Source organism: Entelurus aequoreus, linkage group LG28, assembly GCF_033978785.1.
Source record: "Entelurus aequoreus isolate RoL-2023_Sb linkage group LG28, RoL_Eaeq_v1.1, whole genome shotgun sequence".
In the NCBI taxonomy this organism is placed as follows: domain Eukaryota; kingdom Metazoa; phylum Chordata; class Actinopteri; order Syngnathiformes; family Syngnathidae; genus Entelurus; species Entelurus aequoreus.
Window position 1 is genome coordinate 26,875,694 of NC_084758.1, and position 22,500 is coordinate 26,898,193.

At 34.6% G+C, this 22,500-nt stretch overlaps 1 protein-coding gene across 1 annotated transcript in view; it reads right to left on the minus strand.

Annotated features, from left to right (window-relative positions):
• Positions 1-7,980: 7,980 nt before the first annotated feature.
• The window catches only part of fgfrl1a (fibroblast growth factor receptor like 1a), a 119,959-nt gene continuing 105,439 nt past the window's right edge, over positions 7,981-22,500 (minus strand). Inside the window, exons 4-8 of the mRNA XM_062039599.1 lie at positions 20,504-20,569; positions 16,379-16,684; positions 14,626-14,798; positions 14,330-14,510; positions 7,981-11,251 (exon numbers count right to left, since the gene is read on the minus strand). Coding sequence (XP_061895583.1) covers positions 10,827-11,251; positions 14,330-14,510; positions 14,626-14,798; positions 16,379-16,684; positions 20,504-20,569 — 1,151 coding nt within the window. The 3' untranslated portion in view covers positions 7,981-10,826. The remainder of the gene's footprint in view (positions 11,252-14,329; positions 14,511-14,625; positions 14,799-16,378; positions 16,685-20,503; positions 20,570-22,500) is intronic.

Consider the following 22,500-nt stretch of genomic DNA (forward strand, 5'->3'; position numbering starts at 1 on the left):
TATAATTAGAAAGTACTCTTTTGATCCCTGGGGGAAATTCAGCACCACAGTTCGCTCACAATAGACAATAATAAATACAAATAAATAAATAATATAATATAATATATATAACATATAAATGACATAGATATATTCTACATATACTCTACATTTAAGTGCAGTCAAGGAACATATGCATTATACAGTCTGATGGCTGTCGGTATGAATATATATATATATATATATATATATATATATATATATATATATATATATATATATATATATATATATATATATATATATATATATATTTTTTTGTTGTTGTTGTTGTTGTTGTTGTTGTTGCTTTTTTTTTAGTTACTTTATTGAGTTTACAACTCCCTGGCGCTGATTTGTACTGTTTTTGTACTTTAAAAAAAAATAAAAAAATTATTATTTCTCAATTGTTTGCAATTTATAAATAAAGGTACATAAAATAAAAATAAATTACAAAATGAAATAGTTTGTTGTAATTAATCTAATCGTTTGTACTGTTTTTGTACTGTTTCTATACTTGTTTTGATTATTATTATTTCTTTGCTTGCATATTATTAAATAAAGATTTATTATAAAAAAGAAAGTTAGTTCAAATTAATGTTGATTATAAATAAAGATTTATATATATATTACCAAGAAAAAATACTTTACTTATTATATATTCTGTATGTTACATGGTCATTTTAAATAGTCCTTTCCAGAATTATTGTTCAGTAAAAACCCTAGGGAAATGATTTAAGCACATTCATACACAAACACCTCAACATTATTCTCACAACAATCTCATTGTTTCTCCTTTTACAAACGGATATTATTATTCTGGCTCACACATGGCACAGTCAATGTGTGTGTGTGTGTGTTCTTGTATTTATACCCTTCTTGAGACACCAACAAGGAAAAGTGCCTTCCATATGAGGAGGTGTGAACAAGTTAGGACATAAGTCATGGTCCCAATACAGAAAACCATGGCATCTAATAGAGAGCCAAATACTAGAGTCCGTGAACATTGCTCCAAAGTCAGGATTTTTTGTTGATTTAATGTGCATACAAAAGTAAACAAAGGCAGCAATATATGATAAAAACAAGACGGCAGCTAAAAAAGGACTTCCCTATTCCTTCCGGAAAAAACACGCCAGGTGAACAACTGACTTTTGTCATAATTTTGCCAAGTAAAATTCCGATTATTAATATAACATTGCCAAATTCTTAAAGTTTTCTCATAAAAGTGTGACTTTTGTCGAGTAAAATTACGACTCTTTTCATGAAATTGCCAAAATCTTAGGCTTTTCTTGTAAAATTGCGACTCTTATCCAGTAAAACTCCAACTTTTATCATATAATTGCACAAATGTTCAGTTTTTGTTGTAACATTTTGACCTGCGTTGAGTAAAAATACGACTTTTATCATAATACTAGAGGTAGGCGTTTTTTCAGAGTTCTCAAGAAGGTGAGAAATACAAGAATATGTGTGTGTGTGTGTGCAAAGAAAGACAACACCTAGATTAGGAGGCTTCTGTCACGCCTCCACGGCAAACTTTAAAGGCCTTGGCTGCTATCTTCTTTGTCCACATCCGAGGTTTCCCCCTTTAGCCTCCTTTTTCTTTTCTTGATGTTTTGTTTTCCTACTTTTAATGGCAGCTTTGCAGCCTAGTGAAGGATGAGTGAGGATCAGGGAGGCAAACACAACCAGGTGTGTGTGTGTGTGTTGTGTGCATCTGGGCCTTTTGTGTGTCAGTGCACTTTTTGTAGGCGTGTGCACAACTGGGGTGGGTGTACTTGATGAGTCTTTTCTCCTTCTTTCCTTCCCGGGCTTTGCGGCTTCATGTTTTGTGAGCGTGTGCGTGCGAGGCCTTCATGGTGGCTGCCTCTATTCACCTGAAGAGTGAAAAGCTCTCTGGGCAGCTCCTCTTCATCACCAAGCACAGCTGCTGTTGACTCAAACACACAAGAATCTCCTCCACACCTTTTTTGTTGTTGTTGTTGTAGTCAACGTCACACTACTACCACCTCAAAGTGGGCAACAAGTCCACAGCAAGAGTCACAGAAGACTGAATTGTGATAGACGTTCACTACATCGCTTTGCACAACATTAGGTGCATGCTGCACAACAAAAGGTGCATGCTGGACAACAATAGGTGCATGCTGGACAACATTAGGTGCATGCTGGACAACATTAGGTGCATGCTGGACAACATTAGGTGCATGCTGGACAACATTAGGTGCATGCTGGACAACAATAGGTGCATGCTGGACAACATTAGGTGCATGCTGGACAACATTAGGTGCATGCTGGACAACATTAGGTGCATGCTGGACAACATTAGGTGCATGCTGGACAACAATAGGTGCATGCTGGACAACAATAGGTGCATGCTGGACAACAATAGGTGCATGCTGGACAACATTAGGTGCATGCTGGACAACATTAGGTGCATGCTGGACAACATTAGGTGCATGCTGGACAACATTAAGCATGCAGCCTCACGTTCTGCTGACTTGACAGTTTTCATGAACAAAATATTGGACATTTGTATAATTTTTTTGTCATTAAAAGGAATTTTTTGGTGTTTGTTTTTAGTAATTTGAGTTCTTGTTTGGTAATTAAATGTCATATATTTTTTAGTTATTTAATTGAATTTTAAAATGAATTTGATTGCATGTTGTTTTTAAATGACATATTTCATAATGTAATGCAACTTTTTAGTAATTTAATTAAATGTTTAGTTATGTGAGGGCATTTTTAGTTATTTAAAGGCATTTTGTCTGAAAATAATTTATTGCAATCTTTTAGATATAACGGGACTTTTTAATAATTTAAATGGAATTTGTTTGTGATTTAATGGCGTTTTTTAAGCCTGTTATTCAAACTTTTTAGTAATTTAAATGGCATTCTTTCATAATTCAGTGCCATTTTAGTTTAGTAAATTTCTATATTTTTGTATTTTAAATAGCATTCTTCTTTATTCTGCTGACTTGACAGTTTTCATGAACAAAATATTGGACATTTGTATCATTTTTTTGTCATTTAAAGGAATTTTTTGGTATTTGTTTTAGTAATTTGAGTTCTTGTTTGGTATTTAAATGTCATTTTTAGGTATTTGATATATTTTTCAGTTATTTAATTGAATTTTAAAATGAAGTTGATTGCATGTTGTTTTTAAATGACATATTTCATAATGTAATGCAACTTTTTAGTAATTTAATTAAATGTTTAGTTATGTGAGGGCATTTTTAGTTTTTTAAATGCATTTTGTCTGAAAATAATTTATTGCAATCTTTTAGATACAAACGGGACTTTTTAATAATTTAAATGGAATTTTTTTGTGATTTATTTATTTATTTATCATTTATTTGATGGCGTTTTTTAAGCCAGTTATTCAAACTTTTTAGTAATTTAAATGGCATTCTTTCATAATTTAGTGCCAATTTTGGTTAGTAAATTTCTATATTTTTGTATTTTAAATAGCATTCTTGTTTATTCTGCTGACTTGACAGTTTTCATTAACAGAATATTAGACAATAGTAATACTTTTTTTGTAATTTAAAGGAATTGTTTGGTATATTGTTAGTAATTTGATGTCTTGTTTAGTAATTAAATGTCATTTTTAGGTATTTGATATATTTTTTAGATATTTAATTGACTTTTAAAATTAATTTAATTGCATGTTGTGGTTTTTAAATGACATCTTTTATAATGTAATGTGACTTTTTAGTAATTTAATTGACTTTCTAGTTATGTGAGGGCATTTATTTTTCTTACCTTAAAGGCATTTTTAGTTTTTTAAAGGCATTTTGTTTGAAAATAATTTATTGTAATCTTTTAAGCGATATAATGGGACTTTTTAATAATTTTGTGATTTAACAGCATTTTTTAAAGTAAGTTATTTAAACTTTAAATTTTTTTCAAATGGCAGTATTTCATAATTTAATGCCAATTTTGGTTAAATAATGTCAATATTTTAGTATTTTAAATGGCATTTTTCAAAAATGTAATGGCATTTTGAGTTATTTATTGATCTGTTTTATAATTTAATGGTATTTTGTACTAATTTCATGTCGTTTTTAAGTAATTTAATGACACAGGTAATTTAATGGCATTTCCTAACTAATTTAATTGAACATTTTAATAATTTATTGCCATTAGTTTTTGTAATTCAAATGGCATTCCTTAGTAATTTATTGGCGTTTTTAGTTATTTAAAGGCACATTTTAGGAATCTAATGTTATCTTTTAACATTAGATACCATCTATAGTTTCTGTGTTCTCGCATTCTGCTGACTTGACAGTTTTCATTAACAAAATAGTGGACAGTTGTATCGTTTTTTGTCATTTAAAGAAATTTTTTGGTATTTTATGTCTTGTTTGGTAATTAAATGTCATTTTTAGGTATTTGATATATTTTGTAGTTATTTAATTGAATTGGAAAATGAATTTGATTGCATGTTGTTTTTAAATGACAATTTCATAATGTAATGCAACTTTTTAGTAATTTAAGTGAATGTTTAGTTATGTGAGGGCATTTTTAGTTATTTAAAGGCATTTTGTTTGAACATTTATTGTAATATTTTAAGCGATATAATGGGACTTTTTAATAATTTAAACAGGATTTTTGTTTTTTGTGATTTAACAGCATTTTTTGAAGTAAGTTATTTAAACTTTTAAACATTTTTAAATGACATTTTTTCATAATGTTATGCCAATTTTGGTTAAATGTCAATATTTTAGTATTTTAAATGGAATTCTTCAAAAATGTAATGGCATTTTGAGTTATTTATTGATCTGTTCTATAATTTAATGGTATTTTCTACTAATTTCATGTCATTTTGAAGTAATTTAATGACATTTTTCGGACTATAAGTCACAGTTTTTTTCATAGTTTGGCCGGGGGTGCGACTTATACTCAGGTGCGACTTATGTGTGAAATGATTAACACTTAGGCTGGGAATCTTTGGGTGTCCCACGATTCGATTCAAAATCGATTCTTGGGGTCACGATTCGATTCAGAATCGATTTTTTCAATTCAACACGATTCTCGATTCAAAAACGATTTTTTAAAATTTTTTTTAATGAAAACAATACACAACAATACCATAATAATGCAATACAATTTCAAAACAAAATCCGACCCAGCAACATTCAGAATAGCAATAAACAGAGCAATTGAGAGACACAAACATGACACGGAACAATCTAAAAGTAGTGAGACAAAAATGAATATTATCAACAACAGTATCAATATTAGTAACAATTTCAACATAGCAGTGATTAAAAATCCCTCATTGATATTATCATTACAAACATTAATAAAAAAAATAAATAAAAAAAATTAACAATAGTGTCACAGTGGCTTACACTTGCATCGCATCTCATAAACTAAATGTGTAATGATAATGTCAATGAGGGATTTTTAATCACTGCTATGTTGAAATTGTAACTAATATTGATACTGTTGTTGATAATATTCATTTTTGTTTCACCACTTTTGGTTTGTTCTGTGTGGTGTTTGTGTCTCCTCTCAATTGCTCTGTTTATTGCAGTTCTGAGTGTTGCTGGGTCGGGTTTGGTTTTGGAATTGGATTGCATTGTTATGGTATTGCTGTGTATTGTTTTGTTGGATTGATTAATTTAAAAAAAAAAAAAAAAAATTATTAAAAAAAAAAAAACGATTTTTAAAAAATGAGAATCGATTCTGAATCGCACAACGTGAGAATCGCGATTCGAATTCGAATCGATTTTTTCCCACACCCCTAATTAACACATTACCGTAAAATATCAAATAATATTATTTAGCTCATTCACGTAAGAGACTAGACCAGGGGTCGGCAACCCGCGGCTGCGGAGCCGCATGCGGCTCTTTGACCACTCTGATGCGGCTCAGCTACATACTTGCCAACCCCCCCGATTTTCCCAGGAGATTTATGGATCTCAGTGTCTCTCATAGATTACTCCCAGGGAAAATATAATCCTATTTACACTCTAATTACTAAATAAAGGGAGTGCTCTAATTGCACTGCAGTAATTGTCCTCTCTAGCGTTTACAAACAGCGTGCCATCCCGGCCACATGTTGTATGTTTTGTTTTTTCTTGAACACACAGGAGACAGCAAAGCATACTTAGTCATCAGCCACACAGCTTACACTGACGGTAGCTGTATCAAACAACTTTAACATTGTTACGTTACAAATATGCGCCACACTGTGAACCCACACCAAAAAAGAATGAAAAACACATTTCTGGAGAACATACCACCGTAACACAACATAAACACAACACAACCAATACCCAGAATCCCATGCAGCCCTAACTCTTCCGGTCTAGATTATACACCCCCGCTACCACCAAATCCCCCCACACATCAACCCCCCCCACCCTCTCCGTGCGTTGGTTGAGCGGAAGAGTTAGGGCTGCATGGGATTCTGGGTATTGGTACCGTCAGTGTAAGATGTGTGGCTGCTGAGGTAGTACGCCTTGCTGTCACTTACGTGAGCAAGCTGAAACTGCATTTTGCATGTGGTCGAGCAGGTACACTGTTATGGCAGACTGTAGAGGGCGCCAAAAGCAGTGTCATCACACCCTGATATTCGGGAGTCTCCCGGGAAAAATGAGAGGGTTGGCAAGTATGACGCTATCAAGCGCCATTTATTCACAACTCGCGGGCCGCACTAACATCAAATTTCCACATTAAAGTGCGTGCCGGTGCGTGTGTCTGAGACCCCTGGTTAACATAGCACAAAGCGTTTAAGCTTTGTATGCGGTGTTTTTCATTTTCATTTTTTTTGTGGCTCCCATTATTTTCTTTAATTTGTGAAACTTGCCAAAATGGCTCTTTGAGTGGTAAAGGTTGCCGACCCCTGGACTAGACGTATAAGATTTCATGGGATTTAGCGATTAGGAGTGACAGATTGTTTAGTAAACGTATAGCATGTTCTATATGTTATAGTTATTTGAATGACTCTTACCATAATATGTTACGTTAACATACCAGGCACGTTCTCAGTTGGTTATTTATGCCTCATATAACGTACACTTATTCAGCCTGTTGTTCACTATTCTTTATTTATTTTAAATTGCCTTTCAAATGTCTATTCTTGGTGTTGGCTTTTATCAAATACATTTCCCCAAAAAATGCGACTTATACTCCAGTGCGACTTATATATGTTTTTTTCCTTCTTTATTATGCTTTTTCGGCCGGTGCGACTTATACTCCGAAAAATACGGTAATGGCATTTCCTAACTAATTTAATAGAACATTTTAATAATTAAATGCCATTATTTCTGTAATTCATATGGCATTCCTTCGCAAATTATTGGCGTTTTTAGTTATTTAATGGCAAATTTTAGGAATGTAATGTTAGGTACAATCTATAGTTTCTGTGTTCTCGCATTCTGCTGACTTGACAGTTTTCATGAACAAAATATTGGACATTTGTAAATTAGTTTACTTTGTATTTATGATCATTATTATTAATGTACATTGAACACACTGTTAAATCACGTGATGCTTGTTTCATACAAACAAAGTTAACCATTGTTCCCTTTCTGCAGCGTTCTGTCAATTTAAAAAAGTAGAACAAATATTTTGGATTTTTTTTTTCCAAACCCATAATGTAAAGCAGCTGGAGGTACCTTACGTAGCTTTCCATGTCTGGAAGATGTCAAGCTTCCCGAAGAAACAAGGGGGATCTTTCTGATGGAAACGCCGGGATGAATCATCCCGGAGAAGCTGATAAACGACACGAGGTGTTGACGTCTTTGTCTTATCGCAGACGAGATCCTGGCTGGAGAGAGAGAGGGAGGAAGGAAGGAGGACCAGCAGATGTGTGGAGTTCAACCAGGAGGAACGTCTCAAACATTTGTCTTGGACATGGAATAACGAGCACTGACAGTCTGCAGGAGGTCCTTCAAAATCAATGGGGTTCTCGCTAAGACGTAAGGCAAAGAAGCACACCATCTGCTTCCCACAGATTCCTTTTTAATGGCGACAATAAGGTGATGAATGAAGATGAAACTGTACAAGATTGTCCATACAAGGATTATCTAGGAGGTTTTGTGTACTCTGCCAGCGCGTATAAATACAATATCTTACATTAAAGTCAACTCATGCAGTATAATAATGCCCATAGTCAATAAATTAGGAATAAAATACACTTTCTTTTGGGATGGCTGGTTGGTAAAAACAATTGAATTTAGCAAAGGTGAGTAAGTGCACAGCCGAAAGTCAATTAGCTTTAAAGCAGGGCTGTCCAATTATTTTGAGATGGCAAGCAGAAATGTAAGAAAACAACTATTACATCTTTCTTTAATTTCTTGCAGTACAATATTTGCGTCAAAATGTTTCTGAACATGCTTCGGTCTTTTGCAGTCCAAGTAAAATGACATGTTCAAAAGTTATATACTGCACGTATTATTAAGGTCGTTAGTCTTAACGGTTCCACGTTTTGTTTCCCCTAATTTGTAATAATTAAAAATTTTTGGAGGTGATTTAGTAGGACTTTTAGGGTAATTTTGTGTTATTTATAATTGTTCGTTATTTAATTGAAATTTGGGTTAGTTAACTAAATTTTTTGTGTTTTAATTGTATTGTTAAAAATAATTTAATGGGAATTTTGAATATTGAACATTTTTTATTTACTTATATATTTTTAAAATAATTTGATGAGAGTCTTCAACAACTTTATTGTGATTTTTTTTGGTAATTTAATGGCATTTTTTTTGCGCAATTGTTAAGCATTGTTTTAATAATTGAACTGAATCTATTTGTAATTTTACTGGAATTTGGGGTAATTGAACTGCATTTTTAGTTAATTAATGGTATTTGTTTATTTAAATAATTTGGATTTTGAGGTAATTTAATTGCATTTTCTTTAAGAATTTATTGGCATTTTTTAAAATTATTGTTAATTTTAAAAATTATTTGTGAGAATCTTTAACAATTTGATTGCAAATTTTGGGGTATTTTAACAAAACATTAAAAAAAAAAGTTATGGTATTTTTTTTTTTGCAATTTAATGGCTTTCTATAGTAATTAATGGCATTTTTTAGTAATTCAATGACTTTCTTTTGTTATTTAACGACATTGTTTTTATGATTTAATGGATTTTTGTGTAATTAATCTGGCATTTTGTTTAAAGAATTTATTGGCATGTTTTAATTAGTTGTTATTTTTAAAAGTAATTTATGAGAATCTTTAACAAATTGATTGTTAATCTTTAGGGTAATTCAACAACATTTTCTGGAGTATTTTTTTTGCAATTTAATGACTTTCTTTAGTATTTAACGGCATTGTTATAGTATTTAAATGGGTATTTTTTGTAATTGTATTGGAATTTTGGGTCATTTAATGGCATTCAAGGTAATTTGATGGCATTGTCTTTAATTTATTGGCATTTTAAAATATTATTTTGAGATTAATTTAAGTAATTTAGTTTTTACATGTAAATCGTGGATTTTTGGGTAGTTTAATGGCATTTTGTTTAAAGAATTTATTGGCATTTTTTTTTTAGTTATTGTTATTTTTAAAAGTAATTTATGGCAATCTTCAACAAATTGGCTGTGAATTTTTGAGTAATTTAACAACATTTTCTGGAGTATTTCTTTTGCAATTTAATGATTTTCTTTCGTTATTTAACGACATTGTTTTTATGATTTAATGGATTTTTTGTAAATAATCTGGAATTTTGGGGTAATTTAATGGCAATTTGTTTAAATAATTTATTGCCATTTTTAATTATTTATTGTTGTTTTTAAAAGTAATTCATGAGAATCTTTAACAAATTGATTGTGAATTTTTGGGTAATTTAACAACATTTTCTGGAGTATTTTTTTTTCAATTTAATGACTTTCTTTAGTATTTAATGATATTGTTACAGTACTTTAATGGGTATTTTTTGCAATTGAATTGGAATTTTGGGTCATTTAATGGCATTTGTAGTTAATAGTAATTTTTCTATTAATTTAATGGGAGGTTTGAGGTAGTTTGATGGCATTGTCTTTAATGTATTGGCATTTTAAAATACTTTTTTGACATTATTTTAAGTAATTCATCTTTTACATGTATATCGTGCATTTTGGGGTAGTTTAATGGCATTTTGTAATCACTAAATTACATTTTTAGATTTTTAACGGTATTTTTAGTAGAAAAATGAGCAGTATTACTAATTATTAGTAATTTGATGAAAAGTATGTGCCGTGGGCCGCTAGAAAACAAGCAGTCTGGGCCGCTTGTTGGACAACCCTGTTTTAATGGGTTCAACACAAGTAAACATTTGAAAGCACCTAAGAGTGGAAGTAGCTCTGCAGTTCCTCCAACGGCCAACAGGAGGGTAACCGTTCATCGCCAATATGGCAAAATATTGATTTTCTTAATCGCTACAAACCGGAGAGAAAGTCCGCTTGTTTTCCTTAAAGCCTTAGTTTGGAGTTTTTGTAATAAAATAAAAAAAAGGCAAAAATAACGCTGCTATAAAACATCTTAACGACCTGTGGAGAGGACTGTACAAATACGAGCGATACAATACGAGTACGAAAAAAAGCTTCACAGGTTCATAAAGGAAGATTTGATCGCAGTAACGGCCACAATATTAGGAACACCTGCAGAGCTGGATGGTCCTATTCATAGAAAACTCATACAGCTGTGCATGCTAAATGCTACATGCTAAATGCTATATAATCATGCTGGACGATGCACGAGAAAGGCGAGCTTGAGAAGTCAAACGTTGAACACGACGCCAACGCTCTCAAATAAAAACACTTTTGAAAATAAAAATCTTTACATTCTTCACTGGTGCGCCAAAAGTCGGCGTTTGTGCGCTAACACTGGTAGTGGATGTGTTGGTGTTGGTGCACTTTACCGTCCACGTGCGAGTGCGTGTGCGTGTGGACGTCCGTGTAGATTTTAGGGTAGAGTTTGGGGGCGGGGCCGCCGCCGGCCTTGGCGAGCAGCTGCTGCTGCTGGTGGGCCACGTAGTCCTCGTAGGACAGGCGCTCCTTGTCCGCGCCGCCCGGCTGAGCGGGAGGGTACGCTCGCTCCCGGCCCGCCACCGGGAGGCGCTGGGCTGCGGGGGGAGCGGAAGACGCGGGGGGAGCCGAGGCGGCGCAGGGGCGTTTGGACCGGCAGAACCAGAGGAGGGCGGTGCCCAGGATGAAGGCCACGCCCGCCGGTATCCCGATGATGACGGGCCAGGGGAGGCTGGGGGACGCCGCTGAAACCACCAAGTTGTTTTGGGGCGTCACATCTGGAAGGAAGACACACTTCTTATTCAACGCAGACAAATTCATTCATTTGAAAAAGATTTATTCAACCCCAAGTTGTAGAATACTTCAATAATTATAAAACCAATACAATTATTACTTAAAGCCAAAGAGCAGGTGAATAAATATATTAACTATTTTTTATTATTGATTAAATGTCTGATGTAAATTTGTCACAACTTTTTTAGTCAGTAAATGTCCTAATTATTTTATAATTTAATGGCATTTTTGATTGCTTACTCTGATTTTTTAGTAATTTAATGTCATTTTTAATAATTACATGTCAATTATAGGTATTACATATTACATAGCTATTTATTGGATTTTTAAAAAGTCATTTATTAGCAATTTTTGTATTTTTTAAATGGCATATTTATTAATGTAATGTGACGTTTTAGTAGTTTAATGAATTTTTAGTTATCTAAGGGCATCTTTGTACTTCTAAGGCATTTTTAGTTCTTTAATGGCATTTTGTTTTAAAATAAATTATTGCAATTTTCGAAGTGATTTAATGGGACTTTTTGATCATTTAAATGGCATTCTATTGTGATTTAATGTAACTAAAATACATTACTTAGTACCCAATTGTCCTTTAGTAATTTCATGGCATTTTTAGTTATTTACTGTTAATTTTTCTTAGTAATTGAATGAACTTTTTTAGTAATTTAATGGTATTTTGGAATAATTTAATGGCATTTTAAAGTAATTAAATGGCACTCTAGTAATTTAATGGCATTTTCTCAGTAAGTTAATAGAACTTTCTAGTAATTAAAATACATTATTTAGTACTCAATTGTCCTTTAGTAATTTCACTGCGTTTTTAGTTATTTACTGTTATTTTTTCTTAGTAATTGAATTAACATTTTTAGTAATTTAATGGTATTTTGGAATCATTTACAGGCATTTTAAAGTAATTAAATGGCACTCTAGTAATTTAATGGCATTTTCTCAGTAAGTTAATAGAACTTTTTAGTAATTAAAATACATTATTTAGTAGCCAATTGTCCTTCTTTAGTAATTTCACAGCATTTTTAGTTATTTACTGTTAATTTTTCATAGTAATTGAAGGAACTCATATTTTAGTAATTTAATGGTATTTTGGAATCATTTACAGGCATTTTAAAGTAATTAAATGGCACTCTAGTCATTTAATGGCATTCTTCAGTAATTTCATGGCATTTTCTCAGTAAGTTAATAGAACTTTTTAGTAATTAAAATACATTATTTAGTAGCCAATTGTCCTTCTTTAGTAATTTCACAGCATTTTTAGTTATTTACTGTTAATTTTTCTTAGTAATTGAAGGAACTCATATTTTACTAATTTAATGGTATTTTGGAATAATTTAATGGCATTTTAAAGTAATTAAATGGCACTCTAGTAATTTAATGGCATTTTTTTCAGTAAGTTAATAGAACTTTTTAGTAATTAAAATACATTATTTAGTACTCAATTGTCCTTTAGTAATTTCACTGCATTTTTAGTTATTTACTGTTATTTTTTCTTAGTAATTGAATTAACTTTTTTAGTAATTTAATGGTATTTTGGAATCATTTACAGGCATTTTAAAGTAATTAAATGGCACTCTAGTAATTTAATGGCATTCTTCAGTAATTTCATGTCATCTTCTCAGTAAGTTAATAGAACTTTTTAGTAATTAAAATACATTATTTAGTAGCCAATTGTCCTTCTTTAGTAATTTCACAGCATTTTTAGTTATTTACTGTTAATTTTTCTTAGTAATTGAAGGAACTCATATTTTAGTAATTTAATGGTATTTTGGAATAATTTAATGGCATTTTAAAGTAATTAAATGGCACTCTAGTAATTTAATGGCATTTTCTCAGTAAGTTAATAGAACTTTCTAGTAATTAAAATACATTATTTAGTACTCAATTGTCCTTTAGTAATTTCACTGCGTTTTTAGTTATTTACTGTTATTTTTTCTTAGTAATTGAATTAACATTTTTAGTAATTTAATGGTATTTTGGAATCATTTACAGGCATTTTAAAGTAATTAAATGGCACTCTAGTCATTTAATGGCATTCTTCAGTAATTTCATGGCATTTTCTCAGTAAGTTAATAGAACTTTTTAGTAATTAAAATACATTATTTAGTAGCCAATTGTCCTTCTTTAGTAATTTCACAGCATTTTTAGTTATTTACTGTTAATTTTTCTTAGTAATTGAAGGAATTCATATTTTAGTAATTTAATGGTATTTTGGAATAATTTAATGGCATTTTAAAGTAATTAAATGGCACTCTAGTAATTTAATGGCATTTTCTCAGCAAGTTAATAGAACTTTTTAGTCATTAAAATACATTATTTAGTACTCAATTGTCCTTTAGTAATTTCACTGCGTTTTTAGTTATTTACTGTTAATTTTTCTTAGTAATTGAATGAACTTTTTTAGTAATTTAATGGTATTTTGGAATAATTGAATGGCATTTTAAAGTAATTAAATGGCACTCTAGTAATTTAATGGCATTTTCTCAGTAAGTTAATAGAACTTCTTAGTAATTAAAATACATTATTTAGTACTCAATTGTCCTTCTTTAGTAATTTCACTGCGTTTTTAGTTATTTACTGTTATTTTTTCTTAGTAATTGAATTAACATTTTTAGTAATTTAATGGTATTTTGGAATCATTTACAGGCATTTTAAAGTAATTAAATGGCACTCTAGTAATTTAATGGCATTCTTCAGTAATTTCATGGCATTTTCTCAGTAAGTTAATAGAACTTTTTAGTAATTAAAATACATTATTTAGTAGCCAATTGTCCTTCTTTAGTAATTTCACAGCATTTTTAGTTATTTACTGTTAATTTTTCTTAGTAATTGAAGGAACTCATATTTTACTAATTTAATGGTATTTTGGAATAATTTAATGGCATTTTAAAGTAATTAAATGGCACTCTAGTAATTTAATGGCATTCTTCAGTAATTTCATGGCATTTTCTCAGTTAGTTAATAGAACTTTTTAGTAATTAAAATACATTATTTAGATTGTCCTTCTTTAGTAATTTCATGGCATTTTCTTCAGCGACAGGTGTGTGCAGCACCTGGCGTGACGGTGAGGTAGGCGCTCCTGAAGCTGTAGCCCATGGTGTTGGCGCCCAGACAGATGTACATGCCGGCGTCCTCCTTCTTGGCTCGCGTTATCAGCAGCTTGTTGAGATAAGATCCGTCGGGTCGGGACCAGACCTCCCCAGTGGGCAGAACCACAAAGTGATGGTCCCCCACCTGGATGACAAGCACTCATGAACGACACACTCATCCTCCCATTGCTCAGCTGGTTCTTAAAGTGCCAACCCGGCGGCGCTACCGGTTCTGGTTCTGGTGACGACCCGGTATGTACCTCGATGGTGGAGTTGAACTTGCCCTCGTCTCCGGCTTCCACTCTCTTCAGCCACTGGATGACGGGCTTGACGTCACTGCGCACTTTGCACTGCAGCGAGGTGGTTCCTCCGTAGTCCACGGTGGTGTTGACCGGGTGGGTGCCCGTCAGGATGGGTTTGGAGTTGGTGCGCTCTGTGGACGCACACACGCTCCAATCAACAACGGCAGCACAAGTGAGAAGCAAGCACTGTGGTGGTTGCGTCATGGTCGGGGGCTGCACGAGTGCTGCACGAGTGCTGCAGAGCGGCGGTTCATTGAGAGGGCAAAGGGAATTCCAACACATACTGTATACTGTGACATTATAAGGCAGCATTTGGACAATAATGACTCCTTTTCACTGGATCCCAAAGGAAAAGTTCAACATTTGCCTTTAATGAACCACAGCTCCCTCAGTGCTAACAACACTCGTGCAGCCTTGAAGCGTGACGTCACCATGCTTGATTGTAGGCAAGACAAAAATACTCACTTGTTGTCAGTTAGATAGACAAGAATGGAGGTTGACCTTTTTTCTGTGCTGCAGCTATGCAAGCTGTACACTGACTATTCTAAAGTATATTCAAGTTTACTTTTTATTATATATATACAGTGGGGCAAAAAAGTATTTAGTCTACAATCAATGGGTGGCTGACTAAATACTTTTTTGCCCCACTGTATATATATATATATATATATATATATATATATATATTATGATAATCATAATGTAATACGTTAATATGTATATACATCTAATTATACAAACTGTATATATTTATATGTATATATATACAACATATATATTTACATATAAATATTTATTATTACATTAAATATAAATATCATATATAAAACAAACATTTACATAAGTATACATTTAAATATATATACATATATATCACATATATTACACACACATATATACAGAATTATTATAACATAATAATTATATATATAATATAATACATATATAAATATATATATATATATATATAAACTGTATATATTTATAAAATATCATATATTTACATATATATGTAAATATAATTATATATTACATATACTGTGTATATTTATATATATATTTCCATATATTACACACACGCACATACACACACATATATATATAATTATAATATAATAATTATAACAATTGAAATATATAACACCATATGTAAATAAGTATATACATATAATTCTAAATATTGTATATATTTATAATTGTATATAAAACATATATTTACATATATATGTAAATATAAATATATATTAGATATACTGTATATATTTATATATAAAACATACAGCCCTTTGAGACACTTGTGATTTAGGGCTATATAAATAAACATTGATTGATTGATTGATTGATATTTACATAAATCTATAATAAATATTTATATACATATTTACATATATTACATACATATATACACAATTAGTATGACAACATAATTATAATAATAATTACAATATATAATTAATACGTTACTACGTATATAATTATAATTATACATACTGTATATATTCAAAATTACATGTATATGTCAATATAAAAATAATTATATTTTACATATACTGTATATAATTATATATATCACACACACACACACACACACACACACACACACACACACACACACACACACACACACACACACACACACACACACACACACACACACACACACACACACACACACACACACTGTATATATGTATGTTGGGGGACAACTCACGTATGACTTCCACTTTGTAAGTGGCGTTGATGTGGCCCGCCGGGTTGGTCACGTGACACGTGTATTTGCCGCTATGCTCCGGCGCCAGGCTCCTCAGACTCAGAGTCCACTTCTTCTTCCCGCCCGCCTCCTCGCCTTCGCCAACGCCGCCTCCCTCGCCCCCCGCTAGCGGCCGGCCGTCCTTCAGCCACACGATGTCGGGCCGAGGGTTGCCGCTGGCGGCGCATTTGAGGCGCACGGAGCTGCCCACCGGCCGAGCGATGACGCGCTTCCTCATCTTGGCGGGCTGCGTGAAACGAGGCCGCACTGCGAGCCGACAGAACAGAAATGCTGACATCAGCTACACCTCCATTCAAACTCAATAGTGTACAGCACACACAATGTTGCACGTGTTATTATTGTTCTGAAAAGTACACCACATGGTGGCGCTTTTACCCGTCCTCATAAGTTAGATTGACTTGAAATTTCTCACACATCTCAATCACAGGTGATTGCCACTTGTATTTCGACGTTAGGTTTGAGTTGCTTAACGTCGGGACCTAATTCAACAAGTTCTCAACAACATTGTCTTGTGCCTGCTGGGTAATTTAGTCTCCAAACAAGAATGGCAATGATATCCTTTATCGGCAATAATTTGTAGGTCAATATATCGTCCAGCATAATTTGTTATCGGCCCAGGCCTGACCTGCAACTTACCATATTTTTCGGACTATAAGGCACACCTAAAATATTTTTTCCCATCAAAACTCGACAGTGCGCCTTATAAACCAGTGCACCTAATGTACGCAATAAGTTTGGTTGAGCTTACCCACCTCGAAGCTATTTCATTTCGTACATGGTGTAATGATAAGTGTGACCAGTAGATGGCAGTCAAACATCAGAGATACGTGGAGGCTGCACCGTTTGATGTACCTCAACATACAAGTATTATTATGGTGTGTGTATAAGGTAAGACATATTATCTGGCGTTTTGTTTCTCAATATTATGCAAAAGCAACTTTTCTTACATTTTGGTACCTGCTGATCTGTATTTGGGATCTGCATAAATCCTGAAAAATTGCGCGCATCCGCCTTTGTAGTCCGTAAGCTTCTTCTTTTTCTCTATCTTCTTGATATGGGACATTCATCCTCCGCTGTCGCCATTTCTAATATAAAGTACTGTAAAGTTCTTACTTATATCCGTCAGTAAACTCACCATGAAAGCACTAAAACATACCGGTGTAGAGAGTTTACATTATTCACCCAAGGAACTTTAGTTATTAGAGAGTTCCGGTCGGACGGTTTTTCACGGGACACATTTCCGGTGTTGTTGTTTCCGGATGAGGAGATGCTGCTCCGTTATTGATTGAAGTAAAGTCTGAATGTCATTAAAACAGTTAGCTCCATCTTTTGACACTTCTCCCACTCCCGTCCTTGCACGCTACACCGCTACAACAAAGATGACGGGGAGAAGACGCTGCCGAAGGTGAGCCACGTAAATAAGTAGTTTTGAGCTCTTCCATAGCAAGTCTTTTGACAGATATAAGTTTACGCTACTTTGTATTAGAAATGTCAATAGTTGAGGATGCATGTGCGTGTACGAGCCATATATGGATATATTTGCTGATGTCACCAATGGGGGAAAAAACGTCACAAATTGGGCAAACATGGAGGAATAATGAAGGAAGGCAAGATTGTTTTAGAAATGTCGGGGAGATAAAGATGACGGGGAGAAGACGCTGCCGAAGGTGAGCCACGTAAATAAGACCGCCCACAAAACGGCGCATCCTGAAGAGACTGTCAGAAAGCGGCTTGAAGATGATCTGTAAAACATAATCTATGCAACATTTTGACCAAACAACCACCATTACATGTTATGTAGACCACAAGGAAGTGTTTTACATTTAGAAAAAAATAAAATAAAATTACTCCTTTAATGTGCCCTATATATGAAAAAATATCAAAAATAGACCATTCAACGGCAGTGCGCCTTATAATCCGGTGCGCTTTATATATGAAAAAATATAAAAAATAGACCATTCATCGGCAATGCGCCTTATAATCCGGTGCGCCTTATATACGCAAAACGATAAAAAATAGACCATTCATCGTCAGTGCGCCTTATAATCCGGTGTGCCTTATATATGAAAAAAGATCAAAAATAGACCATTCATCGGCAGTGCACTTTATAATCTGGTGCGCCTTATAAATGAAAAAAGATCAAACATAGACCATTCATCGGCAGTGCGCCTTAAATATGAAAAACGGTCGAAAATAGACCATTCATCAAGGGCAGCTGTGGCTACGAAAGTAGCTTACCACCACCAGGTGTGAATGAATGATGGGTTTTTAACATGTAAAGCGACTTTGGGTACTTAGAAAAGCGCTATATAAATCCCAGTTATTATTATTATTATTATTATCTGCAGTGCGCCTTATAATCCGGTGCGCCTTATATATGAAAAACGATCAAAAATAGACCATTCATCGTCCGTGCGCCTTATGATCCGGTGCGCGTTATATATGAAAAACGATCACAAATAGACCATTCGTCGGCAGTGCGCTTTATAATCTGGTGCGCCTTATATATGAAAAACGATCTAAAATAGACCATTCAACGGCAGTGTGCATTATAATCCGGTGCGCCTTATATATGAAAAAAGATAAAAAATAGACCATTCATCGGCAGTGCGCTTTATAATCCGGTGCGCCTTATAAATGAAAACCGATCAAAAATAGACCATTCATCGGCAGTGCGCCTTATATATGAAAAACGATCAAAAACAGACCATTCATCGGCAGTGCGCCTTATAATCCGGTGCGCTTTATATATGAAAAACGATCAGAAATAGACCACTCATCGGCAGTGCGCCTTATAATCAGGTGCGCTTTATATATGAAAAACGATCAGAAATAGACCACTCATCGGCAGTGCGCCTTATAATCAGGTGCGCTTTATATATGAAAAACGATCAGAAATAGACCACTCATTGGCAGTGCGCCTTATTATCAGGTGCGCCTTATATATGAAAAACGGTTAAAAATAGACCATTCGTCGGCAGTGCGCTTTATAATCTGGTGCGCCCTATGGTCCGGAAAATACGGTAACTTTAAGCCTAACAATGACTCTCATCTCAAAACACTCTCAAGTTGAGGAGTAATTTCAAGGTGGTCGCCTCAGTTGAAGAAGAAGAAGAAGAAGAAGAAGAAGAAGAAGTCTGGGCTGCACACGCGTGTTATCGCAGCGCCGCGTAAACAAGCAGTGGAAAAGAGTTATGTGACACCTTCTTATAAATGTCTCTCCACTGGGCGAGATCGCCCCGACAAAACATTCCCGGAAGGCTTTCAAGTCTCGCCTTTTGTCCCTCGCGCCTCGCAGAGACGCTACGGGAGCGCAGCCGCTCCGAATAAGACGTTGACCAGAGGAGGAGTTTTGCTTGTTTGGACAGCGCGGCGCAGATAAATTCTACGGGGGAAAACACGCAGGCGGAAAAAAAAGAGCAGATTTATGTTGTTTAGCATGAATGGAAGCAAAGGGGAGGTGCGCAAGGAGCAGATGGAGAGGGAGGTTCACAGAGGGGTCGGAAGAAAAAAGCGCTGAGAAAGTGATGAAGAAGAGGAGGAAAAATGGTGCAAAAAGAGAGAAATGTGAGACATCCTACGTCTCACAAGTCATGGCACCAACACCTGCAACCCCATAAGAGGCATGCTTGGATGAGTTTGGGGGTGAGGAAGATCCTCAGTGACCTCTGACCTCACCGAAGGATTAAACTCTTAAAGCCCAAGCTGTTTGTTTACATGCTTTTTTTTTATTTCTCTTTGCTATTTGGGCTTATTGGACCCTAATTAAAATAAAAACTAAGAATCATCTTTTGATATGATGTACTTAGTCCATAAGTACACAAACGTGTACATGTGTAGTGACATGCTAATTTTTTCCCCCCAAATTCCATTGTATGTTGTACTCTTCTGACACCACCAGATGGCAGTATAAGTGTCCACATAAGCCGCTATAATTCAGTAGTGTACACAATTTTGGAAATAAGAGCTAAAAGGTGCTGTCCACGCATGTGGCCACTAAGGCCTTTAGAGGTTTTAAAGCAGCATTCAAAAAGGTCAGTGCAATCAAGTGTCGTTTTGAATTACCGAGCTTCAGGGAAAGTTCTGGAGCGTGTTCCGATCCACTGCCTGCTGCTCTGGAACCCGAATCATCTGGATGGAAGAACACAGGAAGAAGAGACACGTAAGTCACCAGTGGTGTGGCGTCAGGGCCAGCAAGGCCTTCTCTGCTGGCCTAACATAACCAGAAATCATGATCATAATCAAAGTAGGGCTGGGCGATATACGGAATATACTCGATATATTGCAGGTTTGTCTCTGCGCAATATAGAAAATGACTATATCGTGATATTCGAGTATACGTTCTCACGCAGTTGCTTTTAGCTGTGGGCATTACACTTCAGGCTCTTTTCACTCTTTCTCACAGAGACATAAAACAAGTGCACCTTCTTACATACGTCACATACTGTCGCACGTGCAACGTCATACGCCCTCGCCCAGCAGAGAGGTAGCGGCATGGGTAAAGTTAGCAGTGGCAGGTGGTGCAAGCGGAGCGGTGCGAGTGGTAATACGAGAGAGAGAAAGTGCAAATCTAGTAACAAATGAAGGAAGAAGAATTCATTTCAAAGAAAAACAGCACGGGGGTCCATCGTCTGGCGATGGTTTGGCTTCAAGCGGGAAGATGCTGAACAGACAACCGTAATATGTCAAGTATGCGGCAAAAGCGATGCTACAAAAAGTAGCAGCACTACTAGAGAGCCTGCTGACCAACTGCATCTCTGTCTGGACTGGAGCCTGCAGTGCCTCAGACTGGAAGTCTCTCCAGAGAGTGGTAAGGACGGCGGAAAAGATCATCAGGACTCCTCTTCCTCCTATCCAGGAGATCGCAAAAAACCGCTGCCAGACCAGGGCTCAGAAAATCTGCAAAGACTCCTCCCACCCCCACCAAGGACTGTTTTCACTGATGGACCCTAGAAAGAGGTTCCGCAGCCTCCGAAGCAGAACCTCCAGGTTGTGTAACAGCTTCTTCCCTCAGGCTGTAAGACTCTTGAACGCATCATAATTCAAAGCTCACCTTTGTGGATTCACACACAGCATAAAACGTTTGGTGGACAAAATGAGACAAAGGAGTGGCATAAAACACGTCTTTCTGTGGCGGCATCAAGGACAGTTGTACATGTAAACAAACTACGGTGCGTTCAAGGACTTCCGAAATTAGGACAAAATGGCGGGCGCCAAATATTGTCATCTGTGAAGCATATTTAATATAAACAGTGGGATTTTTAACAATTAGGAAAGTTTGTGTCATGTTTGTCCTTCTACAGAAACCATATTAAAAAAAAATATATATTTTCTTCCTCATCTTTTCCCATTTTCATATATTTTTGAAAAAGCTCCAGGGAGCCACTAGGGCGGCGCTAAGGAGCCGCTTGTGGCTTTGCCGCGCGTTGCGGCCCCCCGCATTAGGGCATCAACTCATGTGATTAATTACAAAACATCAGCGCATTAATCATGTAAAAACTCAGATTCATCAAGTCATTTTTTTGCGTGCACACACTCCTTTACGGTGAAATACTGTAACTTGAAAAACACTTATTTTAAATTTTACCGTAAATAAAACACTTATTTTATTTACGGTAAAATTCTGGCGACTGAACTGGGATTTTGTTTTATTACCGTAATATCTATGGCACTTTTTTTTTTTTTTTACATCGCATTAAAAAATGATACCATTATTTTTACAGTGAAATTCTGGCAACTCAGCTGCCAATATTTCACCGTAAAGTCTACCAACTGTTTTTTTTTTAACCGTGTAAAAAAACAGTTTGAAACAAATAAATAACGTGCGTTTAAGTAAAACATTAAAAAAGTGTTCCTGTATGACATTCTGACTATAAAATGTAATTTGTGTCCAAATATTGAGGTCTTTTTAAAGTGAATTAAAATTTTGTAATTTAATGCAATAAATCAAAATATAAAAATGTGTTCAATAATCTGATAAAAATGTAGATGTTTGACAGCACTAATTGTTACTCTTATATAGTCACTGTTGCAAGCGGCCATAACTGCGATATTGCCCTCAA